Here is a 22,183-nt window from a genome sequence, read left to right on the forward strand (position 1 = left end):
CGCCCATCCGCCGTGCGCCGTGCAGCCAGCACAGCAGTGCGAGGCTGGCACTCGCCACCCGCGATGATGAACATGAACATGATAGGCTAGAACAGAACTGATCCTCTGCTAGATCGAGGACGTCGCGTTACAATAGAGTACTCCAAAGAAGCTCTGGCCCGGAAGAAGAAGAACAAAAACGGAAGTAAGAAATAGCAGTTTCTATGAGAAATATACGCTGCGGATGCTCATGCGCAGCGTATATTTCTCATAGATACTGCAATTTCTTACTTCCGTTTTTGTTCTTCTTCTTCCGGGCCAGAGCTTCTTTGGAGTACTCTATTCAAAGGCTGTAGACTGCAGCTGGCGCACTGGACCGCTGGACAGGCCCTGGAGTGGTCGTGGATGCACCCCGCGAGGCGAATGAGTTCCAGAACACCGGTCACTGATGACAATTTATTTTAACCCACTCTCCCGATGGCAGTTTGCCACCTTCCAGCGTAATCGCACTGGGCGGCACGAAAATACAACCATAAACAATACTTAATTTACAGGGAAGATGATCTTAGAACTAGATGCGCGCAGGTGCAGGGAGGCAAGGTGCTCAGGGGTACGCGTAGACGGCGTCGTTGAGGAAGATCTCGCCCTGCTTCACGACGCCCAGCATGATCCCCATGACGGGCGCGTGGCCGTCGCTGGGCGGCATCAGCGCCCTCTGCTCGGGGGTGGGGTGGCGGAACCTGCAGCAAACGTGTTCACCGTCGTCGTCAGCAACAACCTTCGGCAGGGGCGAGGTCGGGCGGGATGGACTTACTTCCTGAGGGTGGTCAGCGGCTCCGTGGTGGGCGACTTAATGCCGGTGTCCGGATCAACGGTGGTCAGCATGCACCTGTGGAGGGAGGGGGCGTCAGCAAGCAATCCATGTCGAGCTGGAGGACGAGGAGTGCGCGAGGCGCGCGGGGCGAGGCTCACCTGCCGCAGGCATGGATCATCTTGAAGACAACCTGGCCGATGCGCACGTACTGCCAAGCGTCTTCGTCGAAGGCGGCCGGTCCTTCCACCACAAAGTTGGGGCGGAAGTTGAGCGTCCTGACGGGGACCTCGAGCTTCTCGTTGAGCGCGTCGACGGACGAGCGGACGATCAGGTGGTACGACGTCTCGTCCGTGAAGATGCCCTGCAACACCAGATCGGCGTCAGCGAGCGCCAGCGACTTACAGGCGAGACCGCGGACCCGGGTTTGAGGTTCGAGCCCCAGCGGGTGGGTACTTACGAAGACGCCGCGCGACCTCTTGATGGGGCCGCTGCGGTTAGTGTTCCGGATTGGGTGGGCGGTCAAAACCCGATGACTCCAGAGCGACTCTAGAACTCGGCCGGTGAATGCAGTGCCGCCCGTAGGCACTGCCGACGGGCTAGCTCAGGTCCTACGCTAGCCTGCTGACAGTGTCTGTTGGCGGCACTGCATTCACCGGCCGAGTTCTAGAGTCGCTCTGGAATCATCGGGTTTTGACCGCCCACCCAATCCGGAACACTAGCTGCGGTCAGTGCCCTTCCAGGGGAAGAAGGCCAGGCGCAGCTCGGCGGCGGCGGAGCCCTCGGGGTGCGCCGAGGTCACGGCGGCCTTGCGGATGAAGTCCGCGGCCTCGTCGCCGCAGTCCACCCCGGACACGGTGCACTTCCACACCCTGCCACAGAGCGCCACCACTCCGTCCACATTGTGTTCCCCGCCGCAGTGCTGGCAATGCCGGCGCAGCAAGCAAACCACTTACGCGATTTTCCGGCCCTTGAGCGCCTTGAGCTGTGAGATGTCCAGGATGAGGGGCTTGTCCACCAGCGTGCTGCGCAGCTCCACGGCGCCCTCCTTGCCCGTCGCGGGCGAGATGGACACGGTCAGCAGGCCGGGGTGTGTGCGACCAGTGACGGCGCGGCCAGTGCGATCAACCGCCACGAAAGACCTGCAGAACAAGGCGTTCGTCACCCACTGCCCGGGCTCGACCACTTCGTGCCCAACTTACCTGGACGCCAAACCTGTCCCGGAGAATACCCAGGGTGGGCCCGGCCTCTCCGGCCACCAGCTTGTCGGTCTCGACGGGCCTGCCCGACTTGAGGGGGAACACGTGGAGGGTGGTGACCGTGCCGACGCGCCGCCAGGCCGACTCCGCGGGGCACTTGTCCCGCTTGTCCTCGAGCAGCTTGCGCGCCACCACCACCCCCAGCACCGCGGCGCCCGCGGCAGCCACGGCCGCCACCACCATGGTGCGGCCTGCCGGAACAACAACACCATCGTCAACCAAGTCGTCGAGCGTTGGCCTGTCTACTGTGGCTTTGACGGGCTCAACTGGCATTCTGGGGTGGACCCAGCTCCTCCCTCGTCGCCACGCCAAGCCACGCCAAGCCACGCGTTTGGAAAGTCTAACCAGACCGTGCGGGAGACAGGACTTGGTCGTTCAGTCTGTACCGCGTCTGTACTCCAACGCATAGACGGCCAATCGTTATCTCATTTAACGCCCACTCCTTTCTCACATCAGTGACATGGCGACCCCGGGCCCCGGGTCGAGGAACGCTGATGCCGTGGGCAAGCGTGGGCTCAGTCCGAGACGGCACCCAAACAGACCAAGCGCGGATCCGGGGGGGGGGCAAAGGACAATTGCCCCCCCCCCCTTGACCCCTAGATAGCCGCCTGAAAGGTAGGCAAAAAGCACCAATTTGCCCCTGTAAGTAGGCAAAAAGTGCTACTTTGCCCCCCCCCCTTGGGCTGACTCTGGATCCGCCACTGAAACAGACGCCCGGCCCGAACGACACGTTTCAAATGAAATGTGCTTGTCGGTATATTACATCACGAAACACGCATATGGGGCATGTGCAGTGCATCGGCTAGGATATCACACATACACACACACGCGCGCGCGCGCGCGAGACACACACACGACAGCCTTGTCTAATCTCGGCCTTCGCGAGTCCTCGGTTTCCATGCACCACACATGGCTACAGCGTGAATGACCTTTCAGCGATACTAAAAAAGCACTTTAACCATTCTGGATATTCTGGATACTGTATTAACGGTATTGACCGTGTTGCTGGCGGTCTGTCGAAGTCATCAAAACAAACGAACGAACGAACAAACAAACAAACCAAAGTCCTTACCCGACACGTTATCAGAAGAAATCATTTTCGACGCTCGCTTCTCGGCGCGCTGCTGCGTTGGGAGTCCACTGGACCGTCCTCCGCTCTCAACTAGCTGCTGCTGCCTGCTTGACTGGCCGGCCGGGCCGCCGCGCGCAAGGCCGTGAAGGCTGTCGCCGCAAGAGACGCCGAGGCGACTACAGTCTTCATCGGCAAAGAGTCGACGGGTCGGGACCGGATTTCGACTCTTTGCCGACACGAAAACCAAACAGCACATGGTGGTAGACAAAAGCTCCGGTAGTGCTCCGAGCTCGGGAGGGCCATAAAACTATTGTGGCTCGAGCTCGCCCCCGCCGCGTAAGCGGGGACCGTCACATGAAGTCGACTCTTTGCCGGTCGACTCTTTGCCGATGAAGACTGTAGAGGCTGCCAGAGGCGACCAAACAGACGCCTAGCCAGAGGCTCAATGCGCGGCGGCGCGGAGGCACTAGTCGCGAACCGGTCCCCCTGCCCCGCCCCCGCGCCCCCACGGCCCCGCGGTACGTCCCAGTGTAGTGGGCCTATCGGGTGACGTCGAGGATAGCGCGATGCGCCGTGACAGCGGAGGCGGTCAACGGCAGTTCAGTAGTGGGTCGTTAGCATCCCGCAAACATTAAAATGTAGTTTTGGACCGTTTTATGATACACTGAAAATGAGGTACTGTTTGTGTGTTCTCGCGCGCAGCGCGCAGCCTGCACGGCCATCCATCCGCCAGGACGTGCGGGACGCGCACTGCACTGGATGCACCGCACTGCACGCCGCGGCCGTGGTCCTTGACTTTTCCTGCATCCGCCGCTGATTTCGGTATCGCTGCACCTGCGATTGACTGCCAGGTCGCGGCCGCGCCTGCGGGGATCGCGTCGTGGCGCGGCGCGGCGCACGGAGGCGGAGACGGGTCGCACCTTGGGGCACGGCGCGGCACGGCGCGGCGCGGACCTTCGCGTGCAGGCGCGGCCGTTTCCGGGTGATCGCAGGGCCGGCAGGGCTGTAATGGCTAATCCTGGCCGCAGAGTGTAGTGGCGGAGGGCCGCGTGGTGCGCCCAGGCCAGCCTAGGCACACAAGGCGTCCCGGTCCCGGCTGCCGAAAGCGCCATCAAGCACTGCGCTGCGGTGCAGTGGTGGGTGTGGCAGACAGTCTCTTGACAATGTGGCCCGAAGGATCTGCGGCTGTTTTTCAAACTACTTTCCGGTACGAAGCCTCCCGTCGATCCGTTAGTGGGGCTTTTGCAGGATTAGCATCTCTCTCTCTCTCTCTCTCTCTCTCTCTCTCTCTCTCTCTCTCTCTCTCTCTCTCTCTCTCTCTCTCTCTCTCTCTCGCACTCATGGATAGTATCTCTCCTCGCAGTCATGGGGAAACGCGGGAAAAGGGGGGGGGGAGACAGAGTGACGAGGACAAAGCACGGAGTTCGGAATAGCTCGGCAGGTCGGTTGGCTTGGTTGGCCTCATCGGAACGGAACGTTACTGCACATTCCCACGCCCCGCATGCGGATCACACAGACACGGCGACGGCGACGGTGGGCGCGGCACGGACGCGTCGCCTGCCGCCACTCCCAGTGCTCCGCAGTGCTCCCAGGCCAGTCATGCCGCCGTCCTGGACTCCTGGACGCCACCCCGATTACCGCCGAGCCGAGCGCGCGGCACCGCTTGGACTGATTCACACTTCGCACGCCGAGACTGAGCACTCGGTACGCGCTGCGCGCCCGACCAAGCGGACCGCGGTGCACTCACGCACGCACGCACACACCCTCACACAGCACACACGTCCGTGTATGTGTGATGTCACCGCGCACGTGCCCGGTCCCAAAATGGCCGCACGAAACGAAACGCCGCCCGCCCGCCAAATGCGGAATAGAGCACGCGGCTCTCGGAACGCGCTGAAGGACCAGAAGGCCAAGAAGGCCAAGACGGCCACGCCACATCGCCGCCACTTTGGGGGTCATCGGTAAAAAGCTCGAGTGCGAGGCAAGGCGAGGCAACATCGAAAGAGGAAAATCGACTAAACCGCTTCCCAGCATGACTGCATGTCGGACGAAGTCACCCAACACCGGTCGGCTATTGTCGGGGTCAGTTCGGTTCACACTTGTTGCGCAGGTGGTGCGTACTAACGAGGCGGCGGCTGCTGGACAGCAACGGTCTGTCTGCCTGTTTCTCTCGCACCCTTCCGGAACGCGCCATGAGTGCGAGGGAGACAGAGCGCTGAAGCACTGTGACCGTGACTATATTTCGTGCGCCGCGTCGTCACGTTTTTGGGAGCGCGGCCGTCCGTGGCCGTCGACTTGCCGGCCCTCGCCTTGCCGGCGCTGCGCCCTTCGGGTGCTGCCCTGGCCTGACGGCTTGGCCAGGCCTGGCCGTGGACGGGTAAGAGGCGTGCAGCTTCATTTTCATTGTGGCTCGGAGGCTCGCCGACTTTGTTTGGCCCCTATGCACGCACGCGCTACGCGCTACGCGCACTTCGTGCCGGTCTGCTCACGGCCGTCTAGGGCTGCCGAGAGGGCCGCCGAGAAGGGCCGCCGAGAAGGGCCGCCGAGAGGGCCGCCGAGAAGGGCCGCCGAGAGGGCCGCCGAGAGGGCCGCCCCCTCCGCACCGTGGGGGCGCCGACGCGCTGCCGGGCGCTGCCTGGCGTCCTGGAGTCCTGTGGAGTCTCGGCGTTGCGTTTCCATGGCGACGGCTGGAAATGGCCGAGGAACGCGAAGGCGCGGGCCCCCTCCTGGAGGCCTGCAGCAGCCTGCAGCCTGGAGCCTGGAGGTGCGCTCGTATAAAAGACGGCGCCGACTCGGAGGGGATCACAGTCGGCAGCCGCACCCGCACCGCACCCACCACAACATGAACGCCCTGGTGAGTGGCAGCGACAGCAGCACGCCGTCGACGTCAGCAACCCCACGCACGGGGTGGCGGCTTTAGTGAAGGAAAGGGAGTCTCGTCCGACCAGCCTCTAGGTCTCTAGCCTGGACGAGCCAGGCCAGAAGACCGGTGGAGGCGGCCAAAACTCTAGACGCATTTGAGCTCCAGAGTAGCTAAACAGGACTCAAACCGAACGAGTGACCCCATCACTGGATTCATCGTTCGGAGAGAATCCATTGGGATCACGCGTTCGGTTCGAGTCTGGCCCACTGTGCGGCGTGCACTCTAGCAGCCGGAGTCCTGGGCCGGATCATCGGTCCGTCGGGCGTTGCGGCGTTGCAGCGTGGACGGAATTCCTTGATTGGAGACGAGGGAAGGCCGAGTGCAACGAGGGGGCGTGTCTGCATGCCGCGTGCACCGAGGGCCAGGGGGGCCGAGGCAGCCGAGGGGGCGTGGCGGTGGTGGCCATGGTGGTGGCGGCCGTCGAGATGGCAGTGCCCCGCGCCGTCCGTTATGCTGCTTGATTCCGTGTCGACATACCGCCCCGTCTTCCCTCTGCTGGCCTGCCTGGGCCTGCCTGGGCCTGCCTGGGCCTGCCTGGGCCTGCCTGGGCCTGCCTGGGCCTGCCTGGGCCTGCCTGGGCCTGCCTGGGCCTGCCTGGGCCTGCCTGGGCCTGCCTGGGCCTGCCGGGGCCTGCCTGGGCCTGCCTGGGCCTGCCTGGGCCTGCCTGGGCCTGCCTGGGCCTGCCTGGGCCTGCCTGGGCCTGCCTGGGCCTGCCTGGGCCTGCCTGGGCCTGCCTGGGCCTGCCTGGGCCTGCCTGGGCCTGCCTGGGCCTGCCTGGGCCTGCCTGGGCCTGCCTGGGCCTGCCTGGGCCTGCCTGGGCCTGCCTGGGCCTGCCTGGGCCTGCCTGGGCCTGCCTGGGCCTGCCTGGGCCTCCCTGGCCTGCCTGGGCCTGCCTGGGCCTGCCTGGGCCTGCCTGGGCCTGCCGGGGCCCTGCCTGGCCTGCCGGCCTGCCTGGGCCTGCTGGGCCTGCCTGGGCCTGCCTGGGCCTGCCTGGGCCTGCCTGGGCCTGCCTGGGGGCCTGCCTGGGCCTGCCTGGGCCTGCCTGGGCCTGCCTGGGCCTGCCTGGGCCTGCCTGGGCCTGCCTGGGCCTGCCTGGGCCTGCCTGGGCCTGCCTGGGCCTGCCGGGGCCCTGCCTGGGCCTGCCTGGGCCTGCCTGGGCCTGCCTGGGCCTGCCTGGCCTGCCTGGGCCTGCCTGGGCCTGCCTGGGCCTGCCTGGGCCTGCCTGGGCCTGCCTGGGCCTCCCTGGGCCTGCCTGGGCCTGCCTGGGCCTGCCGGGGCTGCCTGGCCTGCCTGGGCCTGCCTGGGCCTGCCTGGGCCTGCCTGGGCCTGCCGGGGCCTGCCTGGGCCTGCCTGGGCCTGCCTGGGCCTGCCTGGGCCTGCCTGGGCCTGCCTGGGCCTGCCTGGGCCTGCCTGGGCCTGCCTGGGCCTGCCTGGGCCTGCCGGGGCCTGCCTGGGCCTGCCTGGGCCTGCCTGGGCCTGCCGGGGCCTGCCTGGGCCTGCCTGGGCCTGCCTGGGCCTGCCTGGGCCTGCCTGGGCCTGCCTGGGCCTGCCTGGGCCTGCCTGGGCCTGCCTGGGCCTGCCTGGGCCTGTGGGCCTGCCTGGGCCTGCCTGGGCCTGCCTGGGCCTGCCTGGGCCTGCCTGGGCCTGCCTGGGCCTGCCTGGGCCTGCCTGGGCCTGCCTGGGCCTGCCTGGGCCTGCGGCCTGCCTGGGCCTGCCTGGGCCTGCCTGGGCCTGCCTGGGCCTGCCTGGGCCTGCCTCCCAGTCCTAAAAAACCATGGAGGGTCCCATGGTGCATGGGACATCATGGGATTGCATGGGAAGCAAAATCCCATGGTGTCCAAAACACCCCTCATTTTTGGCCCCTTTTACCATGAGAAAATTCCATGGTGTCTGGTTTTCATGGTGTACTGGTCCCATGACATCCCTCGTACACATGGCGTGCCAAGTGCCTTGTCACAAAGTCAAGCGAAGAGACACGAGGCGTTCATCTAACCTCTTCACCCACGTAAAAATTCGATGCTGAACACGATGGAGCGGTCGCCGTCACTCTATCTCTAGTAGTTTTCAAGTTGCAGAGGGATTCGGAATAATCTCTGGAGACTTCAACGCACGGGCAAGAGCACGTTACCATGGTGCGAGCGCCACCATGGGGAAGCCATGCTTCACCATGACGATAGACACCATGGTGGTTCTTTCACCACGGAATTATTTGTCGCCCCATGCCGCCCCATGCCGTGGTGTAAGAGTGCTCGTGGTGTTTTCCTAAATTTCCATGGTGAAAGATCATCGTCTCGTGGGAAGTCATCCATGGGACCCCATGTGCTCCATGGTTTTTTGGGACGGGCTGGGCCTGCCTGGGGCCTGCCGGGCCTGCCTGGGCCTGCCTGGGCCTGCCTGGGCCTGCCTGGCCGCCTGGCTGCCCGGGCCTGCCTGGGCCTGCCTGGCCTGCTGGGTGCCTGGCCTGCTGGGCCTGCCTGGGCCTGCCTGGCGCCTGGGCCTGCTGGGCCTGCCTGGCCTGCCTGGGCCTGGGGCCTGCCTGGGCCTGCTGGCCTGCCTGGGCCTGCCTGGGCCTGCCTGGGCCTGCCCTGGGCCTGCCTGGGCCTGCCTGGGCCTGCCTGGGCCTGCCTGGGCCTGCCTGGGCCTGCCTGGGCCTGCCTGGGCCTGCCTGGGCCTGCCTGGCCTGCTGGGCCTGCCTGGGCCTGCCTGGGCCTGCCTGGGCCTGCCTGGGCCTGCCTGGGCCTGCCCGGGCTGCCTGGGCCTGCCTGGGCCTGCCTGGGCCTGCCTGGGCCTGCCTGGGCCTGCCTGGGCCTGCCTGGGCCTGCCTGGGCCTGCCTGGGCCTGCCGGGCCCGCCTGGGCCTGCCTGGGCCTGCCTGGGCCTGCCTGGGCCTGCCTGGGCCTGCCTGGGCCTGCCTGGGCCTGCCTGGGCCTGCCTGGGCCTGCCTGGGCCTGCCTGGGCCTGCCTGGGCGCTGGGCTCTGGGCCTGCCTGGGCCTGCCTGGGCCTGCCTGGGCCTGCCTGGGCCTGCCTGGGCCTGCCTGGGCCCTGCCTGGCCGCCTGCCCTGCGGCTGCCATGTCCTGCCGTGGCCTGTCCACGCTCGTGGCTGCCTGCGGGCTACGTGGGTGACCACTACGGCGGCCTCGGCTACGGAGGCGTCGGCTACAGCGGCCTCGGCTCAGCGGGCCCCGCTCGGCGGTCGGCCACTGCCGCGCCGTGGGTACCCGCGCGCGGCCATCGCGCTCGGGGCCACGTCGTACCAAAACAGCTACCAGGTGAGCCCTCGCTTCTCAGACCTGACATCCTCGCCTCGCCGCATTCAAGGCTGTAATCTCATCCCCGTTTGTGATCCAGATCTCCAAGGCGGCCTACCCCGTGCACTATGCCGCCCCCGCCGTGGTGAAGGCCCCCGTCCTGGCCGCGGCCCCCATCGCCTACGCCGCCGCCCCGGCCTACGGGCTCAGACACGAGCTGGGCTACAGCGGCCTCGGCTACGGCCACGGCTACGGTCTCGGCCACGGCCTCGGCTACGCGTCCCACTACGGCCACTACTAGCTGCCTCCGCCGTGAGGGCCTCGGCCGCCTCGGCGTCGAGCGGCGTCGTGCTGCACCACGCCCATGCTGCGTGCTGCAGCCTGCTGCAGGCGGACGCCCTTGGCCTTGCGCGCCGTTCCAGGTTCCACGGTCCGCGGAGCTTCGACTCTTCACGACGAACTCGACGCGCCATCGTGCACCTGCCAAAACCCCAAAGCCCACTTGCCAAAGCCCCGCCTAGTTCCTTGCACTGTGTGCCACTGTGTGCCTGCCGAGCAAACGACTGGAATAAAGAAGACGCATGATGACGACGAGTTTCATTTGATGTCCTTGCCCCATTGTGTCCACGACCACAGGACTCCAGGCGTCCCGCAGGTCTCGACGGCAGCAGTTTGACCGAAGGTTAGGGTAGATTCGTTGTTGGTTCAGTTGTTCGTGGCTTACCTGTCTGGCGTGACACACCCTCCCTCCCCTTCCTTCTCCTCCTCCCTCTCATCTTTCCTCGAAACAGTTCGGAATAACCGCAGGTCGGATGCAAAAATGCCGATGCAAGAGAAGTCTAGGTCGGACAAAAGGAGGTCGTATAAACGATGTACTTTGAACACAACCGAACATGGTAAGCCAAGTTGAGTTGCGAAACACTGTAATTTGACAGCAATTTCTCACAGAGGCGTTAAACAAAATTTTATTCATATCGAACTCGGTTGTTTCACAATATTTCCAGGTCACAGTGCCTGATGCTCGGATGTGCAGCCTGTAACGAAGCCATGGAGAACGTCAGTCCTGGCGGTGCACATGTGGCATGTGACTTCATGGCCCGTCCCCTCGTCCGCACCTTGAGTTTCCGTTCGATTCTGTCGATTTGGCTGCCGAGCAGGTCCACGATGTTCTCTCCGTGGTCCAGCATGAACTCCTCCAGCTCCTCCACACTGTGGATGTTCCTGACGGCCTGCGAACAAACCGGGCGTCCGGGGCGTCTCTCCGCAAAGGGAGCCACGATGGAGCGCAGAGCGCGTCGCGCTTCGCACTGCCGGCGGAGAGAGGGGGGGGGGAGAGCCCGGGAAACTGTTCTGCCCATCCCCCTTTATCCCACTCCCATTCGCATCACGTCATGTTTCCGGATTTCGAATAATTTCCTTTCATCCAGTATTGGGTGTACTACCGGGCACCTCGTGCACGTGGTTCATGTTGACCTGGTCCAGGTAAGCCCGGACCAGCTGGCGGCCGTCGAAGTCCAGCTCGGCCTTGTAGCGCACCATGTTGTCGCCCATGTCGATGCCCTTGACGTCGTGGATGGCGCGCACCATCACGTCGCCCTCCAGCTCGGCGTTGATGCGCTGCAGCTCCGCCGCCGGGATGGACCTAACCATACACGAATCACGTAACGCGCCGACAACGCGCTCGGCGGGGGCGGGGAGGGGAGACGACCGGCCCACCTGCCCACCAGCCTGCCCGCGCTGTCGAAGATCATGAAGAGGGCGACGGCGCCCAGCACCACGGCGACGAGCAGCGACCCCACGGCGTCGGGGATGTTGGAGCGCGTCTGCAGCGACAGCAGCAGGCACAAGGACGCCACCAGGATGGACACGACGGCGGCCAGGTCCTCCAGCAGCACCACGTTGACGCTCGGGTCCTGGGAGGTCATACTGGCACCACGCGCGGTCACGGGGGACGTCCGAAGGCCGATGTGGCGTCACTGTGCCCACCGCGGTGCGCGCACCCACCGAACGCCAAGAAGGGCATGCTCCTCTTGTAGGCCTCGCGGCGCAGCGTGCGCACGGCCAGCAGCAGCGTCGTCGTCTCCATGGCGCCGGACACGCCCATCACGACCAGGGCCTAGGGCAGTAGGTGCGTTAGCGGCGGCACGGTGCCATGGCGGTGCCATGGTGGTGCCATGGCGGTGCGCGCCCCACAACCCCAGCTCGCCCCAGCAGCTACCCAGGTGAGGTCCTCCCAGGCGGCGGGTTCCAGCAGCCCGCGCACGCCGTGCGACAGCGACATGCCCATGCCGAGCCAGAAGATGCCCACGCCGGAGACGAGCGCCGACACGAACTTGGAGTTGCTGAAGCCGTAGGGGTGCTGCATGCTGGGGCGCTGCGGGCAGCAGCGGGAGCAGCGGGCAGTTAGCGCCTGGCGAGTAGGCCGGCCCGCCGAGCACGCGTGTGGCGCACGGCGCCCGGCTCGGTAACTCGAGGTAGAGAGAGAGGGCTCTAGCTCCAGGCGGCCCGCCGCTGGAGCCAGCTGGCCTGGCCGGCCCGAAGACACGACTCGAACGCGAAGAATACTGGCCTTTTACCTTGGTCGAGGTGTGCACGCCGATGGCTATGACGACCTGGTTGGCCGTGTCAGCCACAGAGTGCAAGAATTCGGAGAACATGGTGTGAGAGTTGGTGTGTTTCCATGCTACCAACTTGAGGACCAAGCAACCTCCGTTTCTGAAAAAGAAAAGAGAATAAGTGGGGGGAATGACTCACCTGGTGTTTGATTTGCCGTGCGTTTCGACGCGTACAGGGCGATGGCGGTGACCACCACCACGCCGGAGGGCCCCCACAGCCCGGGGTGCTTGTCCATGTCCCCATCCTCGCCCAAGCGCCGACGCTCGTGGCGAGGTGGCCGCCGTATCCCTGCGTCCGCATGCGTCCGTCTCGACTCCCCACTTGGCCTTTCGCCTCTCTGTCTCTGTCGCGCTCGTGGGGCGTTCCGTTCCGCAAGGGTGCGAGGGAGACAGAGCGACCAAGTGCCCATCATCGGTGCCCATCACCCACCGATCCGCGAGGCACTCCGCGACGCGTGCTGAATGCGCTTCTGTAGTTCCACCCCGAGGTTTTCCGGAGAGCCCCACTTCTGGTTCGCCCTGCCGCCACACAAAACCCGTATCACCAGAGTTAACCCAATGTTTGAAACTATTTTTGTTTGAAAAGAGGGAACTTGTCACCTTTGCACCACGTCTTTTCTGGACAGCACTTCGATCTCTGGCGCGGAGGCGTAGGGCGACCGGCGCGAGGTCTTCTTGAGCCCCTCCAGGTCCTCGGCGCTCAGGAGGAAGTCCGCCATGGCGCGCTCCACGGTGATGAAGTTCCTCTCCATGGACGGCGTGGCCACGTCCACGCGCATCCTCTTCTTCGCAGCCGCCGTGCTGGAGGCCGGCCTCGACGGCCTCCCTGCGCAGAGAGAGCGGAGGCGTTCCGGACGGACCGAGGGAGGGAACGAGTGCTCTTGGGGGCAGCCGAGAAGAGTTCCACGTGGCTGGTCCAGTGGTTCGATTCCACATAGCGTGTCGTCGCTCTGTCTCTCTCACTCTCCTTCGGACAGAACATTCCATGAGTTTTACACTCATGCGAGGAGGACCGAGTGACTGCACTGATGTGCAGAATCGCCCGAGAGTTAGAGAAGGCAAGTCGTGTTTGAATCGTTTGAACGTTGTGCGAGTGCAACGCGTGAACCAGCATCAATGGCACTGACGCGGCGCGGGAGAGGACGAGGACGGGGAGGGCCGCGGGGAGGACGCTCTGGAGGTGGTGGACGGTCGCGAGGCCACGGGCCGAGGGGAAGACGCTCTGGAGGTGGTGGACGGTCGCGAGGCCACTGGCCGTGGTGGCGGCGGCGTCTGTTGGAACTGCACGCGGCTCGAAGACAGGCGGGCGGCATCTGCAGGGCCGAACCATTTCACTTCAGTCAGGGGCTCAGCGGACTGGATTCTGAACAGTGCTTTCGAATCTCCGCCTCTCTCGCATCACCACGGACCGCCCCACGAGTGCGAAGCAGACAGCGATCACGAGTCGTGGAGTCGGACTGAGAGACCTGCGGGACCAGGCAAGTTTGGCCGAGCAAGACTCACTCGATGAAGGAACCCGGAGCGACGAGGGTCGAACTGCCGGCTTCACAGTCCCTGAAGAGGCCGACGGCGCTGCCTGAGGACATTGAAGAGACTGATGTGGACTTACTTCCCTGGCCGCGGGTTAACTTGTAACGTGGTGCGAGGTCTTTACCGGATGCATGGCTCCGCCTCGTTTCAGGTTTCACATCTGGAAACACTCGAAACTCGCAGAACTAATTGCGCGTCTTGAAATGCACGCCAAAAAATATCCCCTGTTAAACCTGTGAGATTTTGTTTTATAAATGATTCTCAGGTTTAGTTTCGAAATTGTTTTTCTACCGAAGTTTAGTCGCATGAAAAGATGCTTTCTTCCACGGACGTGGACTGGGTTCGGAATCTGCGCAACACCCAACGTTCGGAGTAGGTTTGAGGTTTAGTGGTTTAGTGTCGAAGCGACCAAGTGACGTGCTTTTCGAAAGTACGCGGACAAAGCGCCAAGATTCAAGCCATATGAGAAATTCTTATTATTGACCCATAACCTCTTCATTTTGTCGTTAACGCGTGAAACTTACTGATGGGTACTTTGCCTCGGATGATATCAATGATTCTTACCTGATAATGACCCGAACAGCCACATATCGTGCACCTAAGCTCCTCTCAAATTCCGTAATATTCCTAATTCCTTCTACACCATATTAAATTTCTCATCGATCAAGTGCGCCAACCTACGTAACAAACTTCCTCGTTACATAGTTTTGAAAAGTATTTTCGTAGCTAACTTACGAAAGAGGTGAGTTGATTTTATGTCATTTCATAAGATTTCTTTCATCTCATTACTGCTTTGGCACATAATACGTAGTTTTGAGCATGTGTTATGTTTTGTCGCTGATGTTGTTCTCGTTACTCCAAGTCGCTCGCGGATCTAGCAGACTAAAAATGGCTCCGGTTAAAGTACCCGACAGTAGATGGATTCGAAGATATCGCAAATATTTAATATGTGGCCTGGGGATTATGTGTGTTCAGGTGCTTTTAGCGTATGTCTTTTTCTCCCTGGATTCCGATAATGTAGGGACAATATCGGAACCTCGTGATGTGTCAGGGAAAAGACGCTTAAATGTGGAGGTGCGTGCAGCCATTTCTTTCGTTTAACAACAATTTTAAATTTTTGTCTTTGACACCTTTTCTGTAGAAGCACAAAATTTAATTAAAAATTCAGGTATCGTTGCATTAGTTTCAAAATTTCAGCTATCTGAGAATGATTATTATTAAACGGGTCGCATGATAATTTTCTTTAAGCATAGTTGGTTGTTTTTGTTTGTTTGTTTGATAATAAAACTCTTTTATTCATTCATTTTCTCTATGGAATAGTTCATTGATCACGGCCTGATATATACCTTACTATGTTGTTTTTTTATTTTTTATTTTTTTCAAGCTTTTATTGCCTGTTAATTATCTGTTTTGAACTTCTGTTATAGGCATTCAATGAAGATCCAAATGGAGCTGCATCGTCCAGAAGATTTAAAGAAAACTATCTTGCCTTAGATGATGAAGACATACCCATGAATGCCCTTTTCAATCGTCACAAAGTGCCGCCTGACAAGACATCAAATCGTCAAGCTGGTTCAAGCGTAACGAAAAGTGCAAATGTGCCTAGTGCATCTGTGACACGGACAGGAGTCAGTTCAGTGAACAAGACAGTGCTCAGACTGGAAGAGTTAGATTTTATACCGCTTTGTGAAATATCAAACAAAGAGGCAGTTTCTGCCATTCATCGTGCTAAAACTCAGCTTTGCAAGCAAGAAATCGCCAACACAACGTGCCTTATAAATGATTCCAGTTTGTATCCCAAAACTCTGAAAATGTCTTGTCCTTTGACAAAAGGTAACTTGCTAAGGAAACTCTTGCAACATTTTTGTAGTACAAATTGCAATATTTGTTTTTACATTCTGGTTCCAACTTGTTTAGGCATCACACCTGGTAAATCTTTAGGTTGTTTCAAGGATGAAAAGAACCTAAGAAGATTAAATGGATATTCTGTTACATTGAAAACCACAAATTCTCCAGAACATTGTATAAACATATGTCTGCAATCTGGTTTTCCTTATGCTGGTGTTCAATATTCGTAAGTCTTGTAATTTGTGCTTTATATCCCTGTATATCTTACTCCTTTTAAAACTTACCATTCCGCTTGTGTTATATTTTTTAAGGGTGGAGTGTTTCTGTGGCAATAACAGACCTGAATCAAGTTCTCGTTTGCCTGATTCCTCATGTAATATGAAATGTCCGGCTGATCCTCGCAAAGCATGTGGAGGGTATTACACAATTAATGTGTATCAAACAGGTATTCCGAGTAAGTATTCCTAAGAGTTCATTGTTTCATATTGTTAAGTGAAATGTAACAAATGCCCTAGTCATACAGACAGAAAATAATTAAAACAATGTCATTTACTTCAGAGTTTACCCCTCAAGTACCAAGCGCAAGCCCACTAAGAAATGAACCTTCTGCAAGAGTGGCATATCTCTTGACTCTGAATGGAAGAGGGGTTCGCCAAGTCAGAAGATTGTTTAAAACACTTTATCATCAAGACCATTTTTTCTACATTCATGTTGATGCTGTAAGAGGCTGCTGAAGTTTTAATGGTTCTCTTTCTTGTAAATTTATTGTGCATGTATCTTATTTATACTTGTGTGCTGTTTAGCGTCAAGACTACCTTTTCCGAGAACTACTGGTTTTGGAGACACAATTTCCAAATGTGAAACTGGCCAGAAAACGCTATGCCACAATATGGGGAGGTGCCTCTCTTCTTCAGATGTTGCTGTCATCAATGACTTATTTGCTTTCAACTGATTGGAAATGGGACTTTGTAATTAATTTGAGTGAATCTGATTTCCCTATCAAGTAAGTAACAGTTAATTCTTGTATGACTATTGTCTTTCTTTACTAAACTCCTTCCTCGTAATCACAATTGCATTTTTAATATGTAGGTCTAATACTCAATTGGTAAAATTTCTTACTGCCAACAAGCAATATAATTTTGTCAAGTCCCATGGCCGGGAGGCTCAGAGATTCATTCAAAAACAGGGGCTTGACAAATCATTCGTTGAATGTGAAGCACATATGTGGAGAATCGGAAATCGGCAACTGCCGTGGGGAATACAAGTACGTTCAAAACGTATTGCTGTTTATTTTTATTTTTTTAATTTAAAGAAATCATCTAGATCTTTTGTAATCCAAATCTTCTAATATTTTATCTTAACATTTATCTTTGACTCTTTTATTTTTTAGATTGATGGAGGTAGTGACTGGGTGGCTCTGTCTCGTACGTTTGTGGCATTTGTGACTTCTTCAGAACAGGATGACCTTGTGGAAGGTCTTCTTACTGTTTTTAAACGCACACTCTTGCCTGCTGAGGTACAATTTTCTCTTTTGGATGCCAGATTTTGTTTCTTTGAGCTGTGCTGTTATTGATAATGTATCTATTTTCAGTCCTTTTTTCACACAATTTTACGGAACTCTAAGTTCTGTGACACCTATGTTGACAACAATCTTCATGTCACTAACTGGAAACGTCGTCTCGGTTGTAAGTGCCAGTATCAACATGTTGTTGATTGGTGTGGTTGTAGTCCGAATGTATTTAAGGTTGATGACTGGAGCCGTCTACAGGTGAGCAAGCAATTTATATACAAAAACCTCTGTGAAACCATGTGTTTTCTTAAGTCTGTAATTTTCCTACATATTTTCTTATTCAGAGCACTGAGCAACGACAGCTCTATTTTGCAAGGAAGTTTGATCCAACTATTAGCCAGCTTGTTATTGATAAAGTGGAGGAATGGTTGTATGGTGCCACCCCTAGCAGTAAGTGTCTCAAGTATTCATTTTTGTTACCAAATGCTTCATAATAGTCATAAGACCAATTATCCACTGTCTTGACTTTTGCCTTTTTTTTTTTTTTAGATCTTCAGAGCAAGTTGAGTTACTGGCAGAGTGTTTATAATTACCTGGATTTGAGCCCACAAGCAGATGATGGGTTATTGACCGTTTCTGCCAGTTTGGCTCGACATGCTTCTCACAAAGTGGAGAATGGGGACAGTAGCTGCTCTCTGAAAGTCCTCAAGGTTTTAGAAGTTACTTCATACTTTCACAATGATTCATACAAAGTAAGAAAAATTGTGCCTACATACCATATTTTGTTCCTGTAAGTTGTTCTGTTTATTATTAATGCTGTGTCCAATTTCCAGGGATCTTTAGTCAGATTTGAAGCCACTCAAAGTTCAACTCAGGAAATTTTAGAGCTGGAGACATGGGTGTCCCCAATATCACAATTTAATATAATAAGGAAAAACCAAGTTACAATTCGTTTAAAGGTACCTAGCTTTAATTTTCTAACTTTAAATTTTTATTTTCAAAACTCAAAACCTTTCTCTCTATTCACAGCATTTATGTTACTTAAATGGTACTTGTGCTTGTTTTCAGTCCTTGTTGATAAGCTCTGAGTATGATATGAAAGAGCAGATGTCTCGCAACTTTCTGCGAGTGTTGGGCCCATTTTCTGACCCTGTCTTAGTTGCCACTTTGGAATCCAATGCAACGGGAGCCATAAGTAATAACATGACATTTCTGTGGATAGACCCTACTGGCCAGCTGGCTGAAGTTTCTGAAATGCATATTGAATATGGGCATCTGGTATGTGTGTCTTTTCATTCTCTATCATGATTCTCTCTTATTGTGTTCTTATCTTTAATCTAGCATGAATTATCTTATTTCTATCATCAGGTCGGCTATGTCAAACCATCTCTTCAATCTCCATTGTTACCTGGAGTTTGGGATGTACGGTTGGTGAGGAATGGCACAGTTTGGGCAAGAGTTCAGTTCCTTGTGTCTCCTCTTGAAATAATGTCAGGTGTGCCAATTACTCAACAGCAGACAGGGTAAGTATTTATAGATTAGAATCTTGATTTTATTTTTTGTACAATTTGCTTGAATTAGAGATCTGGGATAAGCCGGCCCACCCTGGCACTCTTTAATGACTAATATTATCAATCCATTTTATCATAATGAATTGCAATTTTTACTTGATTTCAGTTTTGTCCATAGTGGTCCAGGTGCCCCATACAAGCATGCTCACCTTGCTGGGGAATGGGATCCACTTCTTGGTTCCACAGTGACTTCTCGGCTAGCCGCAGAAAGGAAGGCACTTGCTAATGCACGTCGCTTTGGGCAAGACTTGCTGCAGTGGATAGATGGACTAACCCAAAGGTGTGCACATTGATTCAAAAAATAATTGAGTGTCTCCAATGCAATGCTGATGCAATGTTGTTTTGTCCTTCAACCCTGATTCGTGTTTTCAAAATTTTGCTTCAGATTTTATTCAGTTGTTGACACTTGTGTTTCAACGTCATCTTATGCGAAGCTTCAGGCATCGTCTTGTGCTTCTAACTGGGGCCTTGAACCCTGTGTGGCAACAATGTGGAGCTCTTTCACACCAGATCCAAAATCAAAAATAATGGAGATGGATTTCAATACTGGAGGTTTAAAGAGGTTTGTAAGAGAGCATTGAGTATATGACAAGTGCCCAGTGCTATAAGAAAGCAAATGCCTTAGTGTGGTGTTGTCAGAAGTGCTGTTATTTCACATATCAAATAATGCTTTCTTTCTCCATTGAATTAATGAAGTTACACTCAGTTTCAATTAATATGCTTTCTTTTTTGGTTTCTCCTCAGGTGGTGACACGAAGAACTGTTTTGTTGAGTTGATGTTAAACCTCATCTCATCATAAACAGTTCATCCATATTACAACTTGACAGTTCCAATTTTAATTTTTGTTCTTCCCAATCTTTTTAATTCTGAATATACTGTATTTACAACCATTGAATATTGTATCTACTGAAAACACAGGTGTAGATCTGCATCCATGTTTTTGATTTATTACTTTGTCCTAGCTTTACAGTGGACCTTAATGTCTGCATTTTAAAAGTTTGAAATGGTATTTTGACTCTGACTGTTGTTATACAAACTATTCTCCCAGATTTTTCTTCTTAATCCTTCAAATGAAATCAACTCTTAATTTCTTAGATCTTTAATGAAATATGGACTCTTTTGCTTCTTGTGTCTTCTGTCTATTTGAACACTATTCTGTGAAACCATGTCTTTTCAGTAATTAGTATTCCTTACTTGGAAGTTCTGTGTACAGAAATTGTTGAGGAAAGGGGGGGATCGAGCCATGCTTTTTGCTTACATTCCTGTGGAATGTGTTGCAATTTGCCTTCTTTCCAGGCAACTGTTTAGTGTAACAAAAAGTTGTTTTTTTTTTTTTTGAAAAAAAGGGGGGGGGTCTGACTCCCCTGGCCTCCCCTCTGATCATGTCACTGCTTCCTTGTTATCATGAATCATGTTCCCCTTGATTGAATATTTGCACTTCCTTTTGTCATGTACTTTTAAATGTTTTTCTATGTAAAAGCACTTTACGATTTTGTTCTTTTTGCATATTTCCTAGTGGTCTGTTGCATTACTAATAGATTGATTGGGGGAAACAATCTTAGTCAATTCCTTTCATAAACTGAAATTATATTGTGATAAAATAATTTGCCATATTTTACAATTTGCTTTGTGCCATCTGGGTGAGACTTATGCTGTATCTGTTTGTTTTGGTATTAGCATTTTTATGTGATTGGAAGTGAGATTTAAAGTGACTAATAGAATGTACGATCACTTCTTCAACTGATTAATTTGTTTGGTGATTCTACATGGCATTTCATAAGTACACAATTGTACTTATTTCTCAATTGTAAATTTAGCTTAGATGACTTGTGTGCAACCTGACAACAGATTTTGTAAACATTATGTCAGTGATTTTATTTTTACGAAGTTTTGTTGTTGCACTGTGAAATTACCTTATTATTAAGAACATATCAATGTTTATTGTTCATGTGATGCTAGTGTTCACGAAGCCGGCACTAAATAAGATTTGGCACTACAAATTGCCCTCAGAGCGGTCTTGTTGTGCCTTGCAATAGGTTTAAGCTAGTGGCTAGACTCATATTACATAATTGATTTTTTAACTGAAGGTCTTTCCTCTTTTTCTATCTAATGTTTTATATATACAGTATTTGAACTGATTTTTTTTTCTATGTGACCATATAAGAATACATTATCTCTAGTCTGCTCCTACCTAACTCACAAAAAACAGGGGCATTTGTGATGGTAATTTCAGTCTTGCATGGTAAAGTGACTGGTTTGGCTATACATATATGACTGCTGTAAGATTTTACCTTTGTAGCTTGTTGCAATAGAGACTGTGGACCATTGTCTCTCTTTTGATCAAAGCAATAACTTGTGTAATTTAATACATATCGATTATGTCAATACATCTATTTATATTTAAAATATTTTGAAATTTTGATTCTTGTTTGATATGAATGTTGTATTTATTTGTAATCAATTAATATAGTGGAACTACAACTGACTGTTTTCCAAGCTTTGTTTGGTCAATAGTTGAACATATCCCTGTGAATGCCAGTCTATTCTCTCATTCAGTCATTTTTGAAGAGTTAAGGTGCATTGAGGTTTTGTAATGTTTTCCAGTGAGTGCCATTGCACTGTGTGTTTTATCTATTGTGGAACATATATCAGCCTATCAATAATTTTCATAGCTTGAGCCTGCAGTATTAATCCAGATGAATATGGGGTTGCCATAATTTGTCATCAGGAGATATCACATTTGCATAAGAATTGTTCGGCAGGGTTGGAAATCTACAATTATTGCAACAATTTTACCTCCTGCCAGCCAGCTTGTGATACATTTTCTTGATGTTCGAAAGATTAGAATAACAAACTATACCGTATCGGGTCAAGACTGAAGTAAAATTGTTTACATGCTTTGATTTTGTCAGTAAGTATGAAGTAACTTACAGAAGTGTTCCAGTTGGGGCAAAAATGCTGTTAGTTAATCTTCTGTATGCAGCTCCTCTGTACATGCCTCTGTCCTATGTGACAGACTGCGTATAAGAATGACAGAGTTTCTGCATGAGATAGTTTCTGCTCCCACCACATACAGAATAAACTATACTTGTTTTGAAGAGCTATTTTGTTTCTATGTCTTATCTTTATTTACATGATGACTGGAGCATTGAGCTTTCTTGAAAGAAAATAATATTTTTGTGCTGTACACATGTGTTTATGAAATTTTTACATAAAGCCTTACTTTCTTCCTTTTTAAATGTATCTTATTACAGTGGTTTATGAGTGTTGAGTGTAAATTTCTTTCTTTCTCTAATCTGTCGTGTGTTTGACTAAAGTTCGCCTCTTCCCTCTTTGTTAAATAGTTACAAATCATCACTTGTTAATACGCAATGCACTTCACTTCATCGCTCTCAGACATCTTAAATATTTATTCCTTAATTTTCATAAAAATGGAAATTAGTAACTTGACTTGCAGAAAAGTCTTACTTCTTTTCTGTTATCTCTTCTTGTATCTTCCTCACGCAATGTCTTTCATATTGGAGGTTGTTATATGAGTAATTTTTACTGAATTGGACCAATTAATGTCCATTATATGTAGTTGTGAACATATCAAATGCAAGTGTATGTTGTGTAAATTTGACTCCATGTTTAAGATCAATGTTGTTAAAATAAAGTATTATTATTTGTAATGTTAATTTTATTTCATTGTTGCCTGCATCCCTTCAGTCCCCAGCGTGCCTTCAGCCCACAGATGCGAGCGAAGGTAAGTCGCTCACCTGTTCAGTGTTATGCTCTACTCTACGTATGTTCTAGAGCAAGACCCAGTTATGCAG

General features: G+C 53.8%; 3 protein-coding genes and 1 long non-coding RNA gene across 5 annotated transcripts; 2 read left to right on the plus strand and 2 right to left on the minus strand.

The window, feature by feature from the left end:
- Positions 1–421: 421 nt before the first annotated feature.
- LOC117650452 (mitochondrial amidoxime reducing component 2-like) lies at positions 422–3,553 on the minus strand. The gene is made up of 8 exons (XM_034393899.1): positions 3,122–3,553; positions 2,006–2,240; positions 1,747–1,932; positions 1,520–1,662; positions 1,251–1,288; positions 952–1,154; positions 794–868; positions 422–719 (listed from the first exon to the last, which is right to left on the minus strand). The coding sequence occupies exons 1-8, from the start codon at positions 3,375–3,377 to the stop codon at positions 584–586; spliced, it is 1,272 nt and encodes a 423-aa protein (XP_034249790.1). The 5' UTR covers positions 3,378–3,553; the 3' UTR covers positions 422–583.
- Positions 3,554–9,273: 5,720 nt separating this feature from the next.
- LOC117650873 lies at positions 9,274–9,881 on the plus strand. The gene is made up of 2 exons (XR_004588069.1): positions 9,274–9,314; positions 9,394–9,881. It is a non-coding gene; the product is annotated as an uncharacterized LOC117650873 (long non-coding RNA).
- Positions 9,882–10,231: 350 nt separating this feature from the next.
- On the minus strand, positions 10,232–13,837 carry LOC117650975 (zinc transporter 9-like). The gene is made up of 12 exons (XM_034394650.1): positions 13,563–13,837; positions 13,412–13,484; positions 12,509–12,734; positions 12,339–12,427; positions 12,083–12,197; positions 11,870–12,008; positions 11,512–11,667; positions 11,294–11,409; positions 11,010–11,219; positions 10,743–10,935; positions 10,409–10,522; positions 10,232–10,327 (listed from the first exon to the last, which is right to left on the minus strand). Exons 1-12 carry the CDS (start codon positions 13,569–13,571, stop codon positions 10,283–10,285), a joined length of 1,485 nt encoding a protein of 494 aa, XP_034250541.1. The 5' UTR covers positions 13,572–13,837; the 3' UTR covers positions 10,232–10,282.
- Positions 13,838–14,321: 484 nt separating this feature from the next.
- LOC117650582 (xylosyltransferase oxt) lies at positions 14,322–22,045 on the plus strand. Of its 2 annotated transcripts, none has more exons than XM_034394109.1 (17): positions 14,322–14,512; positions 14,866–15,271; positions 15,356–15,512; positions 15,598–15,740; positions 15,845–16,005; positions 16,090–16,289; positions 16,376–16,550; positions 16,677–16,802; positions 16,878–17,054; positions 17,141–17,246; positions 17,346–17,548; positions 17,630–17,755; positions 17,865–18,074; positions 18,165–18,319; positions 18,474–18,647; positions 18,753–18,929; positions 19,112–22,045. In XM_034394109.1, the coding sequence occupies exons 1-17, from the start codon at positions 14,327–14,329 to the stop codon at positions 19,116–19,118; spliced, it is 2,889 nt and encodes a 962-aa protein (XP_034250000.1). In that variant the 5' UTR covers positions 14,322–14,326; the 3' UTR covers positions 19,119–22,045. The 2 variants fall into 2 exon arrangements, with proteins under 2 accessions (XP_034250000.1, XP_034250002.1); XM_034394111.1 differs by having other exon boundaries at positions 14,330–14,424.
- Positions 22,046–22,183: the final 138 nt, after the last annotated feature.

Source organism: Thrips palmi, unplaced genomic scaffold (assembly GCF_012932325.1).
Source record: "Thrips palmi isolate BJ-2018 unplaced genomic scaffold, TpBJ-2018v1 HiC_scaffold_5, whole genome shotgun sequence".
Classification (NCBI taxonomy): domain Eukaryota; kingdom Metazoa; phylum Arthropoda; class Insecta; order Thysanoptera; family Thripidae; genus Thrips; species Thrips palmi.